This window comes from Dermacentor albipictus, chromosome 10 (assembly GCF_038994185.2).
Source record: "Dermacentor albipictus isolate Rhodes 1998 colony chromosome 10, USDA_Dalb.pri_finalv2, whole genome shotgun sequence".
Classification (NCBI taxonomy): domain Eukaryota; kingdom Metazoa; phylum Arthropoda; class Arachnida; order Ixodida; family Ixodidae; genus Dermacentor; species Dermacentor albipictus.
This window is the reverse complement of record NC_091830.1, coordinates 73,662,031-73,683,671: the sequence shown is the minus strand read 5'-3', so window position 1 is coordinate 73,683,671 and position 21,641 is coordinate 73,662,031. Positions and strand designations below refer to the sequence as shown.

General features: G+C 43.5%; 1 protein-coding gene across 1 annotated transcript in view; it reads right to left on the bottom strand.

Moving 5' to 3' along the window:
- LOC135898140 (lipase member M-like) overlaps positions 1-21,641 on the bottom strand; it is a 53,513-nt gene that overhangs the window by 22,307 nt on the left and 9,565 nt on the right. The window contains exons 5-6 of the mRNA XM_065426901.2: positions 9,504-9,654; positions 4,698-4,790 (exon numbers count right to left, since the gene is read on the bottom strand). Coding sequence (XP_065282973.2) covers positions 4,698-4,790; positions 9,504-9,654 — 244 coding nt within the window. The remainder of the gene's footprint in view (positions 1-4,697; positions 4,791-9,503; positions 9,655-21,641) is intronic.

Here is a 21,641-nt window from a genome sequence, read left to right as displayed (position 1 = left end):
AATGCTCTATTGTCTCCGCTTCGCCCCAGAATGAGCATAATGGTGAGGGGACCAGACCACACCTGTGTAGATAAATTTCAACGCAGCTATACGGCAGCGCAGCCTCTGGATGGACACTTCAATTTTTCGTGTTTGGCAAAAATCTCTGTTCCACGGGTATAAAGGCTTCGGTATAGTCCATGTGCTGCTTTTAAATGGACGTCTTTCGCGTCAACGCTTCAGCGAACTTCGTCATGAATGCACTGGGTATGTGGCGCTCTTCGATGGACTTTTCGCCAACTTGAGTCACTGTGTACGAGGCCCTGCGTGTGCGGCAAGTGAAGGAGCAATTATCAGCGTTTTCAGGCACCGGCGCGGCAAGATTGATTTCCTGGAGGCCAGACGCAGATATGGCGGCAGCCGCGATAGGTGGCCAAGAAATAATGATAAGCGAACTTAATCATATTGTCAACAAATGGGCTGGCAGCTGTCGCGAACATTACATGGAGTACAAATGGCTATCATGTGAAAAACGGCTTTGCATAATAGATAAACATGTTCCGCCAATAACCATACCACAGCAGACTGATTCCTCGTGTTTCATTAACGTGCAGAAAAGGCATCTAAGGCATCTAATCTAAGGCATCTAATCTTTTAACAGAGTATTACTCTGTTCAAAAGTCTGCTTGCATAACTTCCACGGGCGAAGTACATTAGTGCTGAAAATAAGCGTAACGTTGCTCTAGCACAAGCTAAGCCTGACTTCCATATTAAAACACTTCATGCCACGCTTTAAACAACGGGAGGCATTTTGGCAAATGATGAACTCTGACGCCTCTATTACACTTACTTAAATTCCATCAGCCCGTATTCCATCCCCAAATCAGCAGCTACAGTAAATAATGCTTATTTCACTGCATTTGCTGTTCAGTAGCCTGTTTTATTGTCCCACGCCCAACTTTTGCGTACTCTCTAAGTGAATGGAATATCTATTATTCTCACTGGTATTGGTAATGCAATAAACAAGATGATCAGCACTCCTTCCTGTCGTAAATGAACACGTGGACGGCAACCTGACAAAACAGGCTGGCTTAGCCTGGCGCTTTTTGCCGTCAATGACTAATTGGTGCCTGCTAGTTCCGCTAATGGACGTTGCCAATGGAGGTTAATTAGCTAGCGCAATAGAAATTTTCTGAAACCATGCCTGTAGACTTTTTCTCTAAGCACTGTCACACTGATTCCACTGCGTACAAATCGCGCCTTCATCTTCCTACGCTCCCGTGTTGTCATACAATAGCACGCTTAACAAGTTTTCTTTTTATTCTTTAGCATCAAACAAGAATTTCATTGGACTTCCGCACCACGGATCACGCAGAGGCAGTTGAAGCGCTCCTTATACACGGCGTGCTAGCCCAGTGATTTATCCAAAGACATTTTTTCACGTACCGAAAAAGACTAATCACCTTCCGACCCGTATCACTTGCAAATGAATAATCAGCGATTGCCGTGTGCCGTCGAAGAACATCTATTATATATAAAACGACTGGCGTATCTTGTCAACCATTCATCTACTCGATGAATTCATCATTCATCAACTAGACAAAAAGCAATAATTCATAGAGAAATAAATCAATAAAATAGGCACTCTATCCTAACATATGGCGTGTGCTGTCACAAGTATGCATCGCAGCATATACTGAATCACGGGATATCAGAGCTAACAGAAATCCACACAGGAAAGGAAGTAACTGTAATATGGGGGCCCCGCACTACAGCCACAACACTATGGTGGTGGGTTGAAGCCACCTTTTCGGAACCTGTGTAAGAGTGCATCTCTCCGCCTGGCTTCATGGTAACGTGCAAACTGTTAGGCTCATGATTGCAGGGTAGTTGGTTTGAATCGTGTCTTAGGCAATTTTTAGAAAACAGCAAGTGGCATAATGATTGCGCATACTTAGACAACTCCCAGAGGAGCTAGAGATAAAGAACAAAAAACACTTAGTTCCAATGCGGTGGGGTGAGAGGAGTTATTGCGTGATTTTTTGTGAGCTTGCCACATTATTGTTTTCCTCGATTAACCACGGCAGTGCTTGTTACTTTCTCCAATGCCCCACCGCCGCACCTGACACGCCAATGGGTTGGGTGGAGGACTTGATGTAGATGCTGTTTTAGCGACCGCAGACCAATGAATAATGACGCATTGTTACCTTCTTAGTGTGCGCCACAGTTAGACGAGCCCCCAGCCACTGAATGGTAAAACTGCAGAGAGAAGTGGTTCTTGTGGGAAAGGAGGAAAGGCTGGCACTATCTTCTGCAACCCCTGCGGGAGCACGGCTCAGCGCCAGCAGGGTGGCGGAGATGGGATTCAAAGAAAGAGAGGGTAGGAGGGAGAAAGGTAAACTGCACACATAACATGAGATGGAATAAAAAGGACCCGCCCCCTCACCCCACAAACGATACGGTGAGGGGGGCCCGTTATGATATGGTATATACTATTATTATTATTATTACCCTCTCACCGTAGTGAGAGCCCAAAGAAAAAGTGGCTGAAAGGAGGAAATTTACTAGCATTTGCACATTTCACTGACGCCAGAAATTAGAACTACATCACTGGCCTGCCTACATTCTTGTGCAGTGCGGTCGCATCTCGAAAGGTACAGGATGGGATTTGCACCATCAGCGTATAGGGTACACAGTGGCAGGTACCAGCAAGCTAGCAGAGGCGTTAAAGTTGAAGGCGCTCAACATCAAGATTCAAGTGTCGAAACCTAACGCTGTGTTCTTCTGCGTCGTATTGCAACTATGGGCGCGATGATTCATGTAGCCGAAGCTGCTGCAGCCGCGTATAACATAATGAAATGCGTCAGTCTTGAATAACGTGTACAAACTGTGACTTTGAAAAAAACTAGCGAACGTGGCGAAAAATTCTAAACATCGTCTAGAAATAACGTTATTTAGAAATTAGATAATAAAAAAAAGGCTATTAAGTCCATTGAGTGGAAATGTGGTAAAGCGCGCAGGTATTGGCATTCTCTAGCTCAATAGATAGAAACAACACAAGACGTCATGGGAAGGCGGTTATAAACATTATGAATAGAAAATTACTCTGTTTAATATCTGTAAAGCGGGCCTTCATCACAGCACTGTGCAATGCCGTGACAGGAAGCACAAATTGTAGAAGATACCCACTGTTACAGCGCCGTTGCGCAGACTTATAGGACAGCGTAATTCGGACAGCGTAAATTCGCTGGACAGCGTAAATTCGCTACACGGAGATTTAAAAAACTAACCTGCTCGAACGTACAAAATTATTACGTGTGTATGTGACTGATGATTTAAATGAAATAAATATCAACCATAATAAATGTAAGAGAAACTATAGAAGCAAGTAAAGTGCTTAGATAGAAACAGGGCCACTAGGTAAAAAAGATGGCCATAAATATCTCTACTGTTTATTTTTCTACAAACAGAACGTTGCCATGACAGTCATGTATGCTCGCAGTGCACAGCACAGCGTAAAAGATGAGTAAGAGAGGACTTTGAGAATAAAGATGCATGCGTGTACATTTCACGCATTACAGCAATTTACGCTCTAATGAAAAAAATATGCACATGTTTGTACATTTGGAAAACACGCCGACTTGCCGAATTCTTTCGGCAAGGCGTAACTGGTGTGCTTGTACGCACAGTCTTCGGTTTGCGATGTGCCCAATGAAGAATGCACCCGCACTATTCCAGTGGTGTAAGGAAAATACAAGTCCGATATACTCAACATATTGTCCTTGCTGTACTTGGGGCCAAAGTACTTGCTCTACTACTTATACAGGCTCATATAATGGTTTGATTCGTTTGTTTCAAACCATATCTTAATCTTAGTTTGGTACTGATCACCATTTTCTATATGTATATATGAACGGAGTAGATGCCCAAGGAGTACTGTTTTGTATATGGTGTATGAAAATGGTGAGTTCTACTGCCCCCGCAGGCAAGTTATTTCTCAACTTTCATTTCCATTTTCATACCCTCCTATTGTTTCCCTTGATTCATTGCCTGTGCGCCTTCACATAGCTTTAACTAGCTAATGATAGAGTCCCCGGGGTCCTTTGATTATTCAGGCTAAATTTAAAAGAGCAAATGATGCTGCTGCTGAAGTTTATTCACATTCCCTTTGAAACGTGGCAACCATAAATAGTCACCTATCCTGCTTGAGCTAATACGGTTTAATTCATGTAACGCGGCCTGGCTATTTGCTTGCTTTTTTATCTTTCTTTCATCATCAGCTCGCGCCTTCTGCCTTTCTCATCGCAGTAATTAAAGAAATGTCGTGTTCGGGTAGCATGCAAACGCAATGCCTATTTGGCTTTCTTTAGCCGTGCTATCTCTTTTTTTTCTTAGTTCTCAGTCCACGTCGAGGGCTGGTGGCGAGAGGACGAACAATATCCGAACCGGATAGTGCATCAGTCGTGTGTGTGTGCTTGATTCGCTTAGTGATATTTGTCATTCGCTATGTGTAAGAAAAACTACTAGCCAAGTTTATTAAATGTTGCAGGAATCCACAGTTTACGAATTCCTCTAGTTTCATCGACAGTGCTGACATGATGCGCAAATTAAGTAATCTAACTTTCCCACTCATGTCCGTTTTGCTGTTAGTTCATGAAAAGAGGCATCTAACGTAACAGAAAAAAAAATAAAAGCTACTGAGTCAAGCTGGTACTCACGAAAAGTGGATCCGAGATTGCGATCAGCTCGCGAATAGGGAACCCGATGTGAGTTATATTCGCCACAGGTCCATAGGCAACAACGAGGTCAATCTGCAAAAAAAGGGGGAAGGGGGACAGGCTCCCGATATATACAAGTCGCAGACGACAAAACATCAGGCGTTTGGAAAAACCGAATCACAGTGTTCTATAGCCCATGCTGAAATTCGGCCTCCAATTAGGATGACCTTTAGATTATTCAACATTTTCTGATGTAGAATGAGATAATGGCGAACGATAGACCTAAAAGCAGGTACAGATATGATCTTGTATAGCGCCATTGCAGATCTATTTACCGAATTCATAATCAGTAGTTGAGTAGAGAGAGAGAGGAGAATATAGGAAGGCAGGGATGTTAACCAGTCAAGGGTCTGGTTGGATGCCCTACGCTGGGGAAAGGGAGAAGGGGACGAGAAAGAAGGGAGAGAGAAAGTGTAGATACGTGTACGAACAGTACTTGAGTTAAAGCCGCTCTCGCAAACCCGACGTTCTGAGAAAGCACAAAAGTGCCTTCAGTGCCTTCTGAGCCGATGATCGGTGGGGACGGTGCTCTAGTAATATCTGTTCACTCAGAGGACGATCATTGAGTTTCCTGGAAGAGTTGGAAAAAGATTGTTTTTTGTGTTTGGAATTGAGGACAATGGCACAATTAGTGGTCAATGTTCTCCTCGCATCCGTAAACATCACATGTAGGACTATCAGTCATTCCAATTAGTGATGAGTAGGCATTCGTGAAGGCAACTCCAAGCCACAACCGACACAGAAGAGACGCTTCGCATGGGTGCAGACCGGTCGGAGGTCTGAGCTGAAGTGATGGGTTTAGTCTGTGCAGTCTTGTGCGCCTTGCATGCGCGGTATTCCACTCTGTTAAGGAGATCTTGCGAGCTAGATTGCGAAGTTGTCTCGCGGCGCCGGTCCTTGAGAGAGGAATGGGGACGCAGCTGTCTTCTTGGTTTGACATCCGAGCTGCCTTATCTGCCTCATCATTTCCTATGATACCGCAATGACCTGGTATCCACTGAAAAGATATATAATGGCCTTTTTCTCCTAAATGATGGACAAGTTTCACGATTTCCCACGTGAGCTGATCATGAGTTCCATGTCGGAGAAACGACTGCACACATTGCAAGGCCGGCCTTGAATCACAGAAGACTGCCCATTTCCTAGCACTTTCAGCACTTATCACAAGAAGCGCGTCGCGGAGAGCCGCCAGCTCTGCAGCTGTAGACGTAGTTACATGGGAAGTCTTGAACTGCTGGGTTATTCTCATTGTTGGTATAACTACAGCGCCACCAGAACTGGTTCATGTAGTTGATCCATCGGTATAGATGTGTGTGCAGTCACTGTATTTCGCGTACAAAAGAAGTAAAGCTAGTTGCTGTAGTGCTGATGACGGCAAGTCCAACTTTTTCTGAAGGCCTGGAATTGTAAGATTTACTTGAGTATGGCACACACACCATAGAGGAATAGAAGGTCTTGCCGCAGGTGTGTAACCTGACTTGAGAGAAGCACGAGGCACGAAGACAGTCGCACTGATAGTTGTGTGGGGCCCATCTACTGGGAGACTTGTGAGGTGGCGGGTAGGATTCCGGGCGAAGTGTCTTATGTGCACACGCATTGTTTCAATGCTAATGTGCGTTTTAAGAGTGGAAACTTGAGCGACTGCCATAACTTCAGTCGTTGACGCACTCTGCGGTAGGCCAAGGCATAGCTTGAGTGCTTGGCCTTGGATGCTTTGGATTATATTCAGGTTAGTTCTTGAGGTGTTGGACATGACCAGTAAGTTGTACCCCAGGAATCCAATAGAGAGGACCCTGTACAGTTGCAGCATAGATTGTATTGGCCCTCCTCAGGTCTTTTCTGCTATGAACTTAAACATATGGCAAATTCCTATCAGGCGTTTTCTCACATAATTCACATGAGGGGTCCAGGAGAGATTTCTGTCAATGACCACCCCCAAAAATCTGTGACTCGTGTGCTGTACGAGACCAATTGTCCGTCGAGGGACATCACGTATGGAGACATTGATTTCCTGGTAAACGCCACCACTGCACAATTTTCATATGATATATGAAGTCCTTGTTCTCGAAGGTAAGATGACATAAAGTGGCTGCCTTCTGTAGTCGCGCGCGAAGCTGCAGTCGCGTCACAGCCCACGTCCAGATGCAAATGTCTTCGGCATAGATGGAGAACCTAACGGTGCATGGCAGGATGTCGGCGAGCACAATGAGTGTTAGACTGAAGAGCGTTTGGCCCAGTACTCCGCCCTGAGGTGCCCCATGGTTATTGTAATAGGTAATAGTTGAGTAGGTTTCTCAATAGACTACAGCACCAGTTGGAATGGCTGAAAGTTCGGCAGGGTGATGTCGGGGGCTCCGTGGAGAGTATGGACCACCTAATGTGCCACTGTCCACATTTTCAAACACAATCACTATCTCTGTGCAACGCATTGATGAAACTAGATGATCATGGGGTGAATGAACAGGCAATGCTGGTACACAGTCCCCACCGATCATGGGCCTTTGCGTAGTGCCGTGCACACGCGCGCTCGCATTCACTGTATTCCTTTCTCTCTCTTTCCTTTCTTTGGACTTTCCCCTTATCCTTCCACCAGTGTAGGGTAGCCAACCGGACACCTAACTCGTTAACATCACAGCCTTCTTTTAAACTCTCACTCACTGAATTGACTATCCGACAAACGAAAATGTTCACGTATGTTTCTGATACTGCTACAGGGAGCATGAAATAACGAGAGAAGGCAATGGCCCATTCGCGTCTGAGGCTTTGGATCATGTGCAATCTAGAAGCTTTTCTAGATCTCTCTATCCGTCGAACGTTAGATTATATGTGGCATATGTGTTCTCTTTATACATCCCAGCTCTGGATGCCATAATACTTAGCTTTGTGGTTCGGTCGAAAGAAGAGAGCCTGAAATAACCAGGCTAGGAAAGTGCAGAGAAAGGCTGAAATATATTTAAGAAAATCATAGAATGTTGTATCTGAGGTGATCTCGATGGTAGTTCTTATTGATGTCTAGCTTGGTCGCTCAGCCGCAGGAATTTCTAGTATTTAAAATTGTCTATTCGTTTCAACCGACAGAAAGTATAAATCACTGAAATGATCTGTTTGTAAGACGGGAGCTACTAGGCTAAACAGGATCATTTGCTAGCGAATAATACAAGTTTTCCATAATTTGTACATGATCACAATAACTGCAGTTTCATGCCTTTTCATTTGGCATACTTAGTAAATATCTTTGACACTCCTAGTGTCATTGTGTCTGTTTTTCTTCGTACTCATTCTTACTTGGTATGGCTAGCTTTACGAGCCCAACTTTTCACGCCGTAATGAAAAGTTCTTTGGAACCATTGTGTGTGATTCTGAAACTCGTGTAACGTCTTTTTTCTTTAAGCCAGTGCTTCAAAAAGCTTGTTGATCACGTAATGTGCGAGTTACCAAGCCATTTGATAAATGCGTCGTGACAGGCTGAAACAAGATATTGTTATTACGCAATAATATCTTTAAATCATTCGAAATGATTATGTAGTCAAGTATTGCGCTCAATTTAGCAAAGGAACGCAATATAATATAACGCACCAGTTCCAAAAGAAAACAAATGTTTTGCTAGTATACCAGAAGCTTTTGGTAATAAGTGAAATGGACAAATCATATTCCTAAAAAGTTCGTCGATTTACAGGGAAAGGAAATGGGAAATAGAAATGCTGTTGGTACAAACGCGTTGTACGATCACACCTACACTGTAATGTGGCCCCCCGGGAGGAAAATAGGACCCCCGATCTGCAATGTAATTCACAAACAGCATAGCCACAGAACCATATCGGAGGCTAGGTGGCTAGCTACTCCAATATGCTTATTTTGCCTTTCTGGAGTCCGTAGACAATGACGACATGACTGCTTTTATATCCCTACTTCTGCCCTACTGCGGTAGTCAGGTGCATTCTTGCGTGTAAACAAATATCCGCAATTCTACCACAGATGGCTTAAGAATAAGAAAATACGGCTGTATTTTTTAAGAAGTTTCGGAAATTCTTGTGTCGGAGTGCAGCGAAGGATTTCTACGACCAACTGTGACATTGCGGCTGCGTGCATGCCTGGTTGCGTTATTATTTAGGTGCTGCCTAATTGAATTAAGCGATTGAGTCGTGAACTCGACCGAACACTGTCTCGTCATGCGACTAGCATTGTTAAACGGCATACAGAGGAGTGAAAACCCTCTAAACAGTTCAAGCTTTGTTTTTGCAAAAGGTGGCTCTTCATAGCAATGTCATCGATTCACAGTTGCTTGCAGGTGAAAGCATCTTCGACTACCATAGCGTTACTACATAGTGTTACCATAGCGACTACCATACTAACACGGCTGTCAGACTGCTGCGGCTGTATTCCATGAAACGTAATAGCTGGCGACGACACTTATTATTATTATCTCAACAGTTTCTTTTAGCCAGAGTTTACTTAATCCGAGTTCCGCTTAATCGGGGCATATAGTCGCTGTGCTTAGAAAGGATGTTTCGTGGCACCGGCAAGACCTCCCGGTCGAAACTTTGGGACCACAATCGAAACACGTTTGCGGTTACACTTGCAGGTGCCATTACGCCACCTTCATTGTAAGCTAAGTATCTTGCAACGCGAATATGCCCTATTGTTTGTGTAACATTAAAAATGCGTCGCCAATACTCCGCTTCGTAGGCGAATCCTAACTCTATAGGCAACAACGACACCGTGACAAATGTGCTCCGCACAACAAACCTTCTCGTTGTACTCTGTCCTCGTAGAAAGGAGAATCAAGGTCGCAGTCAGTCCTTGGGAGTATGCCAGCAGGGTGACTTTGCTTGCACGGGTGGCGTTCAGTACGAGGTCAACGACGGCAGCGACATCGTAGCGGCCAATTTCATCAAAGCTGAGCCAAAGATTCAGTGAAAAAAAAAACGCCAGAAGTTTTCAATGTCCTTGATAATCATGCACTTCACTTACGGTGACTAAGTGTATTAACCACAACGATGTGCACTGTTGCTCAGGTTGCCAGTTTATGAGGTCCCCTGGTGTTGATTTCAGCTTGTAAAGAAATGCAGCGTTCGGTTTAGCTCTGAATTCTTTTACTCCAACAACACCCACAACACACTACTGGACATGAATCCAGCAGTTACATGGTCTTTAGTTGGGGGAAACGGCTACGGTTGTATAAAATGTATTCATCTATTGCAAGAACATTGCAAATATTAATAATAAAACAACACACTTGTGAGCCCTTGCAGAATCAGAACTTCACTTGCAGCGAAGATGCCTTTATTTTTTTGAGCTGTAGTAATGAGAATCTCCGTAGTCTCTAACAAAATGACATGCATTGAAACAGTGGCCCTATGTAAACTATTTAGGTAGAAATCTTGCGCTCATAAAGCGCTGTCCAGCACTCGTTAAAGAAGTTTTATTTCGTTCCCACGCACTTGTACTTTGCGAGAAAATTGTCCATCGCGTTTTCAAGGTTTTCACTAGATAGTGTGATCTCTCAGTTTTACGGAATTTAAAAAATGGCCTGTTGTAAAAAACATAATTCTAGCCCTAGAGCTGCATTATTCAGAGAGGCGTACATTACTTGCAGTAGAAATCCAAACATTGATTGAACTAATTAACAAAAAATCACTAATTACGTTCTGAAGAATTTAGTTTACGGTACATACTGCAAATTTTCGAATTGTAGGTCTGAGGTTACAAGGTGTGTCCACTTGAAATGAATTTCTGGAATGGCGCCGGTTTAGAGATGTGCCCATCAAACTTGCCGTAAAAATGCACTGTTGTTCCAGTTACTTTTTTTTTTTGACAACACGCTGTTTTATGTATTGAAGCACAAAAAGTAATTGGAACGCCCGTCTATTCTGACCCACAGCTTGTGAAATATCTCGAAACTAAGGTCATCTTGAAAATTCATTTCAATTGAATATGTCATGCAAGCTCACTGGCTAAAATTCGTAAATTGTAATATCGGCTGAAAGGTACTTGGAAAGTTAATGAGTAAATTTTGGTTAATTAGTTGGATATGTGTTTCGATTTCTCGTCCTGATAATATCCGCCTCGAATAATACATCTGAAGGGGAAGGATTAGGCCGTCTCACAAGCGCACTTTAAGAACTGTATAAAATTTGAATATTATCATCCTGTACATTGTCTTAGTGGCGTTAACAACTACTCGCGCAGGAAGGTATAGTCTGCGTTCTTTAGAAAATATACTTATAACGCTCTAGGTAGTTTGCATACGTAGTTTAGTGTAAAAACATTAATTTGTAAACACACTTCGAACTTCGTGTGCATGTCACCGATAACCTGCCGCTCATTTTAAACGAATGCGAACAAGCTGACTCTTTATTATCACTGATAACACTGGAAAAAGCTACTAACAATCTTGTATGATACTTAAAAAGAGCGAAAATACTTGCGTTTAGTAATTACTCGCACAGCTTATAATTAAGCGCGAAACGTTCCAGCTTCGTCACAAATTGCGCATAACAAGATACATTTGTACGAAACATACCCTTGAGGTAACGTGAAGTTATCTGGGGACATTGTGAAGCACAATTGATAACGGGCACATGACAAATTCGAACACTTGTTTCAGGATGTTTCTATTGCAAAGGCAGTTTTTGTTCCATGCGCAATTAACTTCGCGCAGTTAGCCTTTCCCCATTTTCGCTAAATCTTAACTTGGTCCCACTTGTAGTTCTGCTACGGAAAACGGTGTAAATTTCGGCGTGCTCGAAAGGCCCTCATAGCACTTCGGGACGCTTGCATACGTAATTTAGTGTAAACCCGTCAATTCACCAACTCTCGTTGAAGTTTGCCTGCGCATCACCTTACTTCGTCTGGTCCTTACTTTCACTAATCATAAACAACGTTGGTGCGTGGTGGCGTAGAGGTAGAACACCCGCCTCGCGTGCAAGCGGTCCGTGGTTCGAATCCCGGTGCCGGCAATTTTCCACCGGAATAAAAAAAAAATCCGCGCGTTGATAAAATTTCACAAACAGGCCTGGAGTGTGGCCTGATCCCGGTGACCAGCACGGGTAACGCACTCCCTCACCAGAGCAGGATTGGCCACCCTGGTGCAGTACTTGGTCACAGCCTCCTATATGAACACAACAATCAAATCCCGGCCCTCAGTCCCCAGCAGCTGCGAAGCAACTGACCACGGCGGCGGTCAGACCTGCAACGCAGCAGAGGGTGCTAAGAATCACTGGCTCCGGACTGGCCGCCAATGGAATGTGAACCTGGCAACGTTTAACGCTAGAACGTTATCTAGTGAGGCGAGTCTAGCAGTGCTATTGGAGGAATTAGAGGGCACTAAATGGGATATAGTAGGGCTCAGTGAAGTTACACCCGTGGTCCCAACGCATCCGCGTTCATGGTAGGACCATTGAAGCCAATGGAGCTAACTCTACGGCTGTCTCCAAGATCCTTCGACGAGTGACCAACCGACGACGGAGTATGAAGGAAGAAAGCCTCATCAGCCTTCTCCAATCTTTATCATCTGTCACATTACTTCAGGTAACAGGATCAGGTAACAGCAGATTTGTTGAAGGATGGTGGGCAGATTGTTCTAGAGAAACTGGCCACCCTGTATACGCAATGCCTCATGACCTCGAGTGTACTGGAATCTTGGAAGAACGTTAACATACTCCTAATCCATAAGAAAGGGGATGCCAAAGACTTGAAAAATTATAGACCGATCAGCTTACTGTCAGTTGCCTACAAGCTATTTACTAAGGTAATCGCAAATAGAATCAGGAACACCTTAGACTTCGGTCAAGCAAAGGACCATGCAGGATGCCGTAAAGGCTACTCAACAATAGACCATATTCACACTATCAATCAGGTGATAGAGAAATGTGCGGAATATAACCAATATATAGCTTTCATTGATTACGAGAAAGCATTTGATTTTCTCGAAACCTCAGCAGTCATGGAGGCATTACGGAATCAGGGTGTAGACGAGCCGTATGTAAAAATACTGAAAGATATCTATAGCGGCTTCACAGCCACCGTAGCCCCCCATAAAGCAAGCAACAAAATCCCAATAAAGAAAGGCGTCAGGCAGGGAGATACGATCTCTCCAATGTTATTCACAGCATGTTTACAGGAGGTATTCAGAGACCTGGATTGGGAAGAATTGGGGATAAAAGTTAATGGAGAGTACCTTAGTAACTTGCGATTCGCTGATGATATTGCCTTGCTTAGTAACTCAGGAGACCAATTGCAATGCATGCTCACTGACCTGGAGAGGCAAAGCAGAAGAGTGGGTCTAAAAATGAATCTGCAGAAAACTAAAGTAATGTTTAACAGTCTCGGAAGAGAACAGCAATTTACAATAGGCAGCGAGGCACTGGAAGTCGTAAGGGAATACACCTACTTGGGGCAGGTAGTGACGGCGGATCCAGATCATGAGACGGAAATAATCAGGACAATAAGAATGGGCTGGGGTGCGTTTGGCAGGCATTCTCAGATCATGAACAGCAGGTTGCCATTATCCCTCAAGAGAAAAGTATATAATAGCTGTGTCTTACCAGTACTCACCTATGGGGCAGAAACCTGGAGGCTTACGAAAAGAGTTCTACTCAAATTGAGGACCACGCAACGAGCTATGGAAAGAAAAATGATAGGTGTAACGTTAAGGGATAAGAAGAGAGCAGATTGGGTCAGGGAACAAACGCGAGTTAATGACATCTTAGTTGAAATCAAGAAAAAGAAATGGGCATGGGCAGGACATGTAATGAGGAGGGAAGATAACCGATGGTCATTAAGGGTTACGGACTGGATCCCAAGGGAAGGGAAGCGTAGCAGGGGGCGGCCGAAATTTAGGTGGGCGGATGAGATTAAGACGTTTGCAGGGACGGCGTGGCCACAATTAGTACACGACCGGGGTTGTTGGAGAAATATGGGAGAGGCCTTTGCCCTGCAGTGGGCGTAACCAGGCTGATGATGATGATGATGATGAAACAACGTTATTTATTTCGTTGACTGAGGACACTGGGAGAATATCGTGTAACGCATGAAAAGGCCGAGAAAACGAGGGTTCAAGAAATATTTTAATGCTCCTAATTATATCAGAAACGCTTCAATTTTGCGACACAAGTTAGGGTGGCCTCCACTTCAATGAAAAACAAACTTTCTACAACGCAGAAAGAGAGAGAGAGAGAGAGAGAGAGAGAGAAAGGTTACCGAATGTAGACCAGCTGGTTACGCTTCGCTGGGGCAAAGTGAATTCAATATGATAGAATAATGTACAAGCAAAATAAATTGAAGGAATTCTTCTTAATATAAAGAAAAAGAATGAAGAAGAAAAAGAAGACTGTCATGTGGCGCGTGACACTTTCAAAAATCTTCGAATAAGTCCATTTGTTCGCAAACATTTGCGCAGAGCAGCGTTTTCTCTGGATATATAAGGTAGTGTAACTAATAACAACAGCCTGATGCTCTCTAATCGTGAATTTTTTTGCAACGCCTAGCTTTTACGCGCACGCATTTATCTTTGTACAATAATTCTTCATAGCGCGGTACACCAATTTTTGCCAAGTTTGATGTCAGTGGCATTTGTAGTTATGCTAGGGCTGCCTGCTGAATTTTGAGCAGCTCCTAGAGCTAAATCATATACGCTCTGTAGTGTGTGTATACCTTATTTATTCAATAGGTCATGATTATTCTAAACCTCTTGAATTTCGCCTGCGCATGACCAATAACGTGTTTGTACTTATAAAGCAGCACTGCAAAGTTGAAACATGCACAGGGACGAAAACAGCACAGACGAAGCCCGTGTGCCTTGTTCTAGCCAAACAAAAATTTGTTTAGCCTTCAGTTCCTCAGGACGCTGGGAACATAGCACAATATGGCCGTGTAATGCCTACAAACAATTGATATAGAAATTGTTTAGAGAGACTGTACCTGAGCATCGCGCATTTACCTTTTGGCCGAAATTGGCCATAGCTCTGTGCGTAAGCTTGCTAAATTTGTTGTCGGTGGAATTTAGAGTTACGACATGGCAGCGGGCTAACTTTCCTACCGCTCGTAACGCTCCACAGCGCCTCCATACGTCACTGATAAGTTGCACACTTGGAACTTTTCTTGTAGGTTATTCAGACTATGAAAGTTATTTAGGCCAAATATAAATAAGGCACTTCGTGCGGTTCCCCGATCGCACCGGAGAAACCGACTACGAACCTCGTATGAAGTATGAAAATAGCAAAAATAGGGTTCAGTGATAATTTCTAGCGCGCTTTAATAAGCCAGATACAGAAAACGTTTGGGACACATCGAACATATAGTGTCACCCATGTATGCCCCCTATAAAAGTTGTGCCGCGCAGAGTTTTCTCGGGGCATTCGGAAATGCAGCTAACGAAAGCATCTCGGGATTTCCCCACACTTGCTTACAAATGTTTTTGCAAAATATGCATTTCATCCACACTCTTTTGTCTGCGCAAGCAGATTTGTCGTAGCGTCTGCTATTTTGAGAGCATAGCTCTTAGGCGCTCGTTCCTGTGAGGAGCCTTGGCGTGCCTCGTCATCGTACAACGTAACTGAGCGAACGAGCATAGCGAAAGAAGAAAGCGAACGCGGAGAGCCGCTGCAGACGAAAGAGGAGAGCGCGAGGAGGAACGCGGAGGAGGAGGCTACAGTAGAAGCATTAGGTGGCAAGCGGAGGAGGAGCGGAGGGCAGATGACCTGCGCATGCGCCGAGTTGTCGGTGGCCACGGCACGCGCAGCCGCGTCTGGTCGCGCTTGTCTGTTTTGCTTCTTCTGGTCTCGTTCGCGCTTGTTTCGACTGCCATGTTTCGCGGTTGCTTTGTATTATGATTGTATGCGCGGCACGTGTTCTGTAGCACTTTCTGGTCGCCAAGCGGCACCAGGCGATTAGACTGGAACCTTCGCTGAGTCATGCATAAAAGCCGGCGCACTTGTCCCACAGATAAAATGTTCAATGATTGCCCACTCTGTTACACGTCTTTCTCGAATTATTTGCCAAAATGTATCGCGAAATGAATAGACGCATAGAGCTGTCAAAAGACGTATAAAGGTGGCAATGGCGCTACAGGGGGAGCCCTGTAGCGGCGCCCCTTGCATTGGGCCCGGGCCGCAGGCCACAACTCGCTACGCTTGCAGCGTTGGTCAAGGATGAGGAAGTTAGCTCTGGGCCGCGCAGCGTGGCAGTGCGACATAAAAAACAAGAACAGTTCACAACCCAACGCTGCCGGAGCTAGATCTTCCTTGCATTAGCTCCGACAACTACTTCCTACAAAGGCCCTTTCGTGTGGTTTTGCGTTCGGAGATAACCTAGAAGATTGACTTACGCGGCAAAGAAGAGACAGTGTCGTGCGACCGCGTGAAACCAGCCTACGCTTCATTGCTTGCGCCATCCACACCTAGTCTAGGCCTCCGGCGTTCTAGGGGGGGAAGTCCTTGTTGCGACCGTCCGTCACCATACGTTGTGCCCGTTTCTGGGAAATCCAGTTACCTCGCCTGACCTCCACGTGGGATCATTGCCCCCTGCTCTTGGAAGCGAGGTGGCTGCCCGACTGGGGCGCAACCACAGCCACTCGGCAAACCTGCTTTTATTGTGGAATGAATCCAGTCGACCCTCCGTTCTCAACCTATCCAAGCGTGTATTACTTCCCTCCGCTAAACCGAGCTACCAACAAATCTACCCCAACTGAACAGAGCCGCAAGCGATTACGCCGAAAATAAACAATCAGATGGACACCTCACTTAGGGACGTTACTGAATCAGAAACATGACAAGTGGCGGCTTCGAAGTGATTAGCAAACACGTAACGAAACGCAGGAAAGATCCATATCGTGATTTAATTCAGAAGCGCAAAGGTTCGACACTTAGGATAGAGTTCTAACCCTACTCCTACACTCTACGAAACATGTCGGGGTAAACGGGAGTAACTAGACAGTTAGTCCTAAAAAGGGCACTTTCGTCCCTCAAGGGACTAACTCCAGGAGCGTGCGAATTTGCGCGAATTTCGCAGAGTAAATGTTTAGTTCCTGGTCGGAGAGAGAGCAACGAGAGGAAAAACAGCAGCAGTTACTCCCCATACTTTCCGCTGCTTTCGTTCGTCTGGTGTAATGATGCGGCGGAAAAGGTATTGTCAGTAAATCGTGAATAATTCGAAGCTCGTGTACTCTCTGTCGAACTACATGCAAAGCAGCACTTTGCCTTTTCGTGAGACAATTACGCGAAATTTAAGGCGGAATGCAAAAAACCACGCACTTCGTGTGCATGCAGACCATAAGTGAACGATACACTTTACAAGCGCAAGTTATTGGTGGACTGCTATATTTTCTTGCCAAATAGCACCTAAATTCCTTCCGTTCTAAGGAGATTACAAACTTAACTGAAGTGATGTGTAGCTCAAAAGCGGCTCGCTAAGCGACTGTGAAGTTGGCCGTCCCTGTCGTCTTGATGCCCCATTTGCGCTCGCTACACGCACATCACGTCATGGGCTCAGTTTAAATTATCCCAAGAATTTACGGACAGCTTTCTTTTTGCACTCACTTATGAATGCAAGTACACACAGCGTTGGACTCTGGCCGCATAGCACACACAAAATGCCGAGTCTCTTTTGTATTGCCGCATTTGCGTTCAGACGCTTAACCTTGTCTCAGTATCCTGTCTCGTCAACCGAGCTGGCATGTGTAACTTCACTTGGTGATGAACGTAGTATTCAATGGACTGGTACCCCAATTTCGTAAGATGCATATTCTTACCACCCTTCTAAAGTGGAACCAACGTTTCCAGCCAAAGTATGAACGCTGCCTTTTCTGTGCATGACTGTCATTGTGCCCTCTATTATATCACTATGCACTACTGATGAATGTTACCTCGGGTTGCACTCTACTGTAATGAATACGAAGAAATAAAATGAGTCGCCATGGTGAAGTGGTCAGAGTACCTGACTTGGGAGCATGAGGATGTGTGTTCGAATCGTACGTTGGGGCATCGTCTTTTTTTCCAATTCATTTTCATCTCAGTGATATATTTTATCATCGTATAAATGGCTAATTTCGTTAATTACATCTTTGAGGAGCATCGCAAGAAGAGCAACTGTTAGTCCACGAAGGAGTAATCGCATGGGGAGCAACAATCCATCCCCTCGCACTTGGCCCCTAAAGGGAGGAATGGTTGTGGCAGATCAGTTCCTCCGCTAAATGAGTTGCCTCAATACCCTATTTCCTCCCTTTATTCTTAGAGTCTATATAATATATATATATATATATATATATATATATATATATATATATATATATATATATATATATATATATATATATATAATAATAATCTTTATTTCTCTCTTTCCACAGAATACAGAATGAGAGCGGACGTAAGGGTAAAAGCCGCATGCAGCGGCTTGAAAAAAACCCCATTACGCCCCACATGACAGTATGACGAGAAGCAGCTTATTCATGACAAACGCAGAGAAATACTAGACACATTGGAATACATTGCGAAATTTGTGAACTTACAAGGGCAAAAAATACAGTAGGGATCAGTAAGAAAATATACGTACAAAATCGACAACAGCCTTAGCGCATTTGTTAACATTGTGTGACGTAAGAAATAATAGCGCGACATACAAAAACAGAATGAAACACTATACATTAGTGCAGGAGCGGCAAAACACTAATTAACTTATTTTTCGATATTTCTTCCAGGGAGATGTTATTACGTTCAAGTGTGTTAAGGTAACAGGGAAGTTTATAGGCGCTTGATTGAAATCGGTACACAGTCCGACAAAACGGTGTAGACCAAGTGGTGCAACGGCGTACATTGTACATGGGCACATTGCTTTGAAGGTTGAACAGTGTCAACATATCTGCGTTGTTTGTTCTAATAGCATTCTTGTACATAAGAATTAATCTGAAGGCATAAAGATTAGGCACTTGAATGATGCTAAACTCGGAATAATAGCTTTCTGTGTGGGCGTACCATGGTATGTTAGCAATTAATCTTATCGCACGTTTCTGGGTAAGAGTAATCTTGGATAAATTATGCTTCGTACTTGTGCCCCAGACAGTGTGGCAATAGTTAAGTATTGGAACTGAGAAAGCATTGTAGATTAATAGTTTAATTTTTGTTGATAGCACATACCGTTGACGACATAGCACCCCATTCACTTTATTCATTTTTGATCTTACGTTATTAATTTGGGCATCCCAATTAAGCGATTCCGAGAAGGTTACTCCCAGACACTTGATAGTACGCACGATTTAAATATAGTTGTTCTCAAACTTAAGCATAATATCCTTTACAACTTTGTTTTTCGCTCGAAATACTATGGCTTTAGTTTTGCTTGTGTTCACCTTTAGGTAATTTTCCTGCGACCACTGACACATGTATTGCAAGAACTCATTACCTCTAGAGGATAAGTCATTTTCTCTACTACCCGTAATGAGCACCGTAAGGTCATCAGCGTAGGCAGTAAGGTTCACCGGTAGCTTAGTGTAAAATATATCATTTAAGTAAACTAAAAACAACAAAGGGCCTAAGATGCTGCCTTGCGGCACGCCCGATCTTATGTATTGGCCATCAGACAGAGCTTCATTGTGTGCTACAATTTGTTTACGATGTTGAAGGTATGACCGTATCAAAGAATTAGAAATCCCTCTTATACCGTAGTGGTTTAGTTTATTTACTAACAAGTCATGATTGATTAAATCAAAGGCTTTCGAAAAGTCAATATAAATTCCGAGGACAAGGAGCTTGTCTTCAAATGCATTTATGATGAGTTCCTTTTGCTTGAGCAGTGCCAACTCAGTGGATCTTTTTGGTCTGAACCCGAACTGATCATTCGACAAAACGGAATGCTTATCTAAGAAATTTGTTATTCTCGTGTGAATAATTTTTTCTATGCCTTTAGAAATTACCGGTAGAATAGAAATTGGCCTATAATTTGACAGTTCAGAGGTATCGCCTCCTTTGTGTATCACGATAACTTTTGCAATCTGCATCTGCTTAGGAAATACTCCACTACCGAGACAAAGGTTGAATATGTGTGTTAATATTGGGGCTAGCAAATCAATTACATACTTTAGAGGTTTTATTTGAAAACCGTTAATATCTAAAGCCCTACTGTTTTTAAGATTTCTGAATACAGAAATTATTTCATTTTCGGTTGTAGGGGGCATAAACATCGACATCGAGACTCCTGGTGCTTGGTGAATTGACGTGTTTGTTGAATTAATAGGAGAGCTTGCTGTATTTGTGATATTCACAAAGAAATCATTAAAAGCATTTGAGAGATCCTTCCCTGTCAGCACAGCACCATCGCGCATAATGCAGTTTGGACCACTGTTGTAGCGACGTCCTAGCAGTTTACCTAGTTCATGCCATCGATGCTGAGGGTTCGTGCTAGAATTATCTGATAACGAATAGCTGAAGTATTCGTACTTGGCTTGACGTAGTTCTTTGTTCAAGATATTGCGATATTTCTTATATTGAGAAAATTTCACGGGATCCTTGGATTTAATGAATTGCGCATATAGTTTCGTTCTTCTTTCTATTTTTTTCAATAAGGCATTCGTAATCCATGGTTTCTTTGATTTTCGTTTGCGACAGCATTTTAAAGGAAAGCAGTTTTGATATATTTGGTTTAACACAATCATTAGTGCATCGTACGCAACATCTGCGTCAGGTAGCGACAATATATGGGAAAAGTTGGCTGTACATATTTCATTACGAAAGGTGTCGAGGGATTTCGAATCAATGCAGCGATAATAAGACACCGGTGATTTAGAAGCATGTTTAGGGTTGGTATTAGCAATAAAGGAAAATACTGGAAAATGATCACTGATGTCAGTTATCAAAGTTCCGGAAGTTATAGTGCTTTTATCTTTGTTATTGATAATTAAATCTAAAGTAGTTGAAGTGGAACAAGTTACGCGCGTTGGAACAGTAATTACATTCACAAGAGCGTAAGAATCAAATAAAGAAGCAAATTCTGTCTGCCCTGGTGACGCGGTTCGCATATCAATATTCATATCACCGGAAAGGTATAACACGTGCTCATTTATAGACACATAATCAAAGAGTGCTTCTAACGATGAAAAAAAATTTTCAAGTTTTCCGTCTGGAGGGCGGTAGACAACACAAAATATAGTTTTGTCGCTCTGAACGGCATAGCACGGTAAACGCTACTAGCCCCTTTTGGACAAGTCGTAACAAGCAGCGAAAGCGCTTACATGGCCTCTGAAGCTGTAGCCAAATCTTGGTATCATGCACAAAGTCACCGCCTACAATACCCGCCGAAACAAAGGTTTGCTGAGCCGCATCGGGGCCTCATGCACATCTGTGGTAAACACAGGCGCGACAGAGGTAGCTGTGGCAGAGTGAAGCCGTCGTCAAGTGATCAAACATGGCGGCGCCCACGGGATTGTTGTTCCAAGGATGTATGGCTCTATGGAACCTTTAATTCGCAGCTCTTTTGTAAAACCGTATCACATTCCTTTTTTTTGCTCGAGGCGGTTCATCTTACTGTTATAATATATTTGATTCAGATAATCTTTATGCTAGCGTGTTTATTTTTGTTTATTTGTGTTTGTTCAAGGTAATGGCGTTGGTGTTAGTGTAACCAGTTTCGATAGCTTTTGGAATACATTCACATTTTTTTAGTTAAACATCTTTGAAATACGTGAAAAGTGCAGGTCACGAAAACGTGTTATAGTATTATTGCTTATATCTTTGCAACCGTACCAGCCACTTGCCATACTTTGACATCGTTGCTTAGAAGAAAGGAGCCATTATTCGTTCATGCACGTGTAGCGCGCCCAAATAGCGACGTTCTAGCGCCACGCATGACTCAATCGGAGCTAAATTTAGCCTCTTGCTGAGCGCTTCGGAAGGC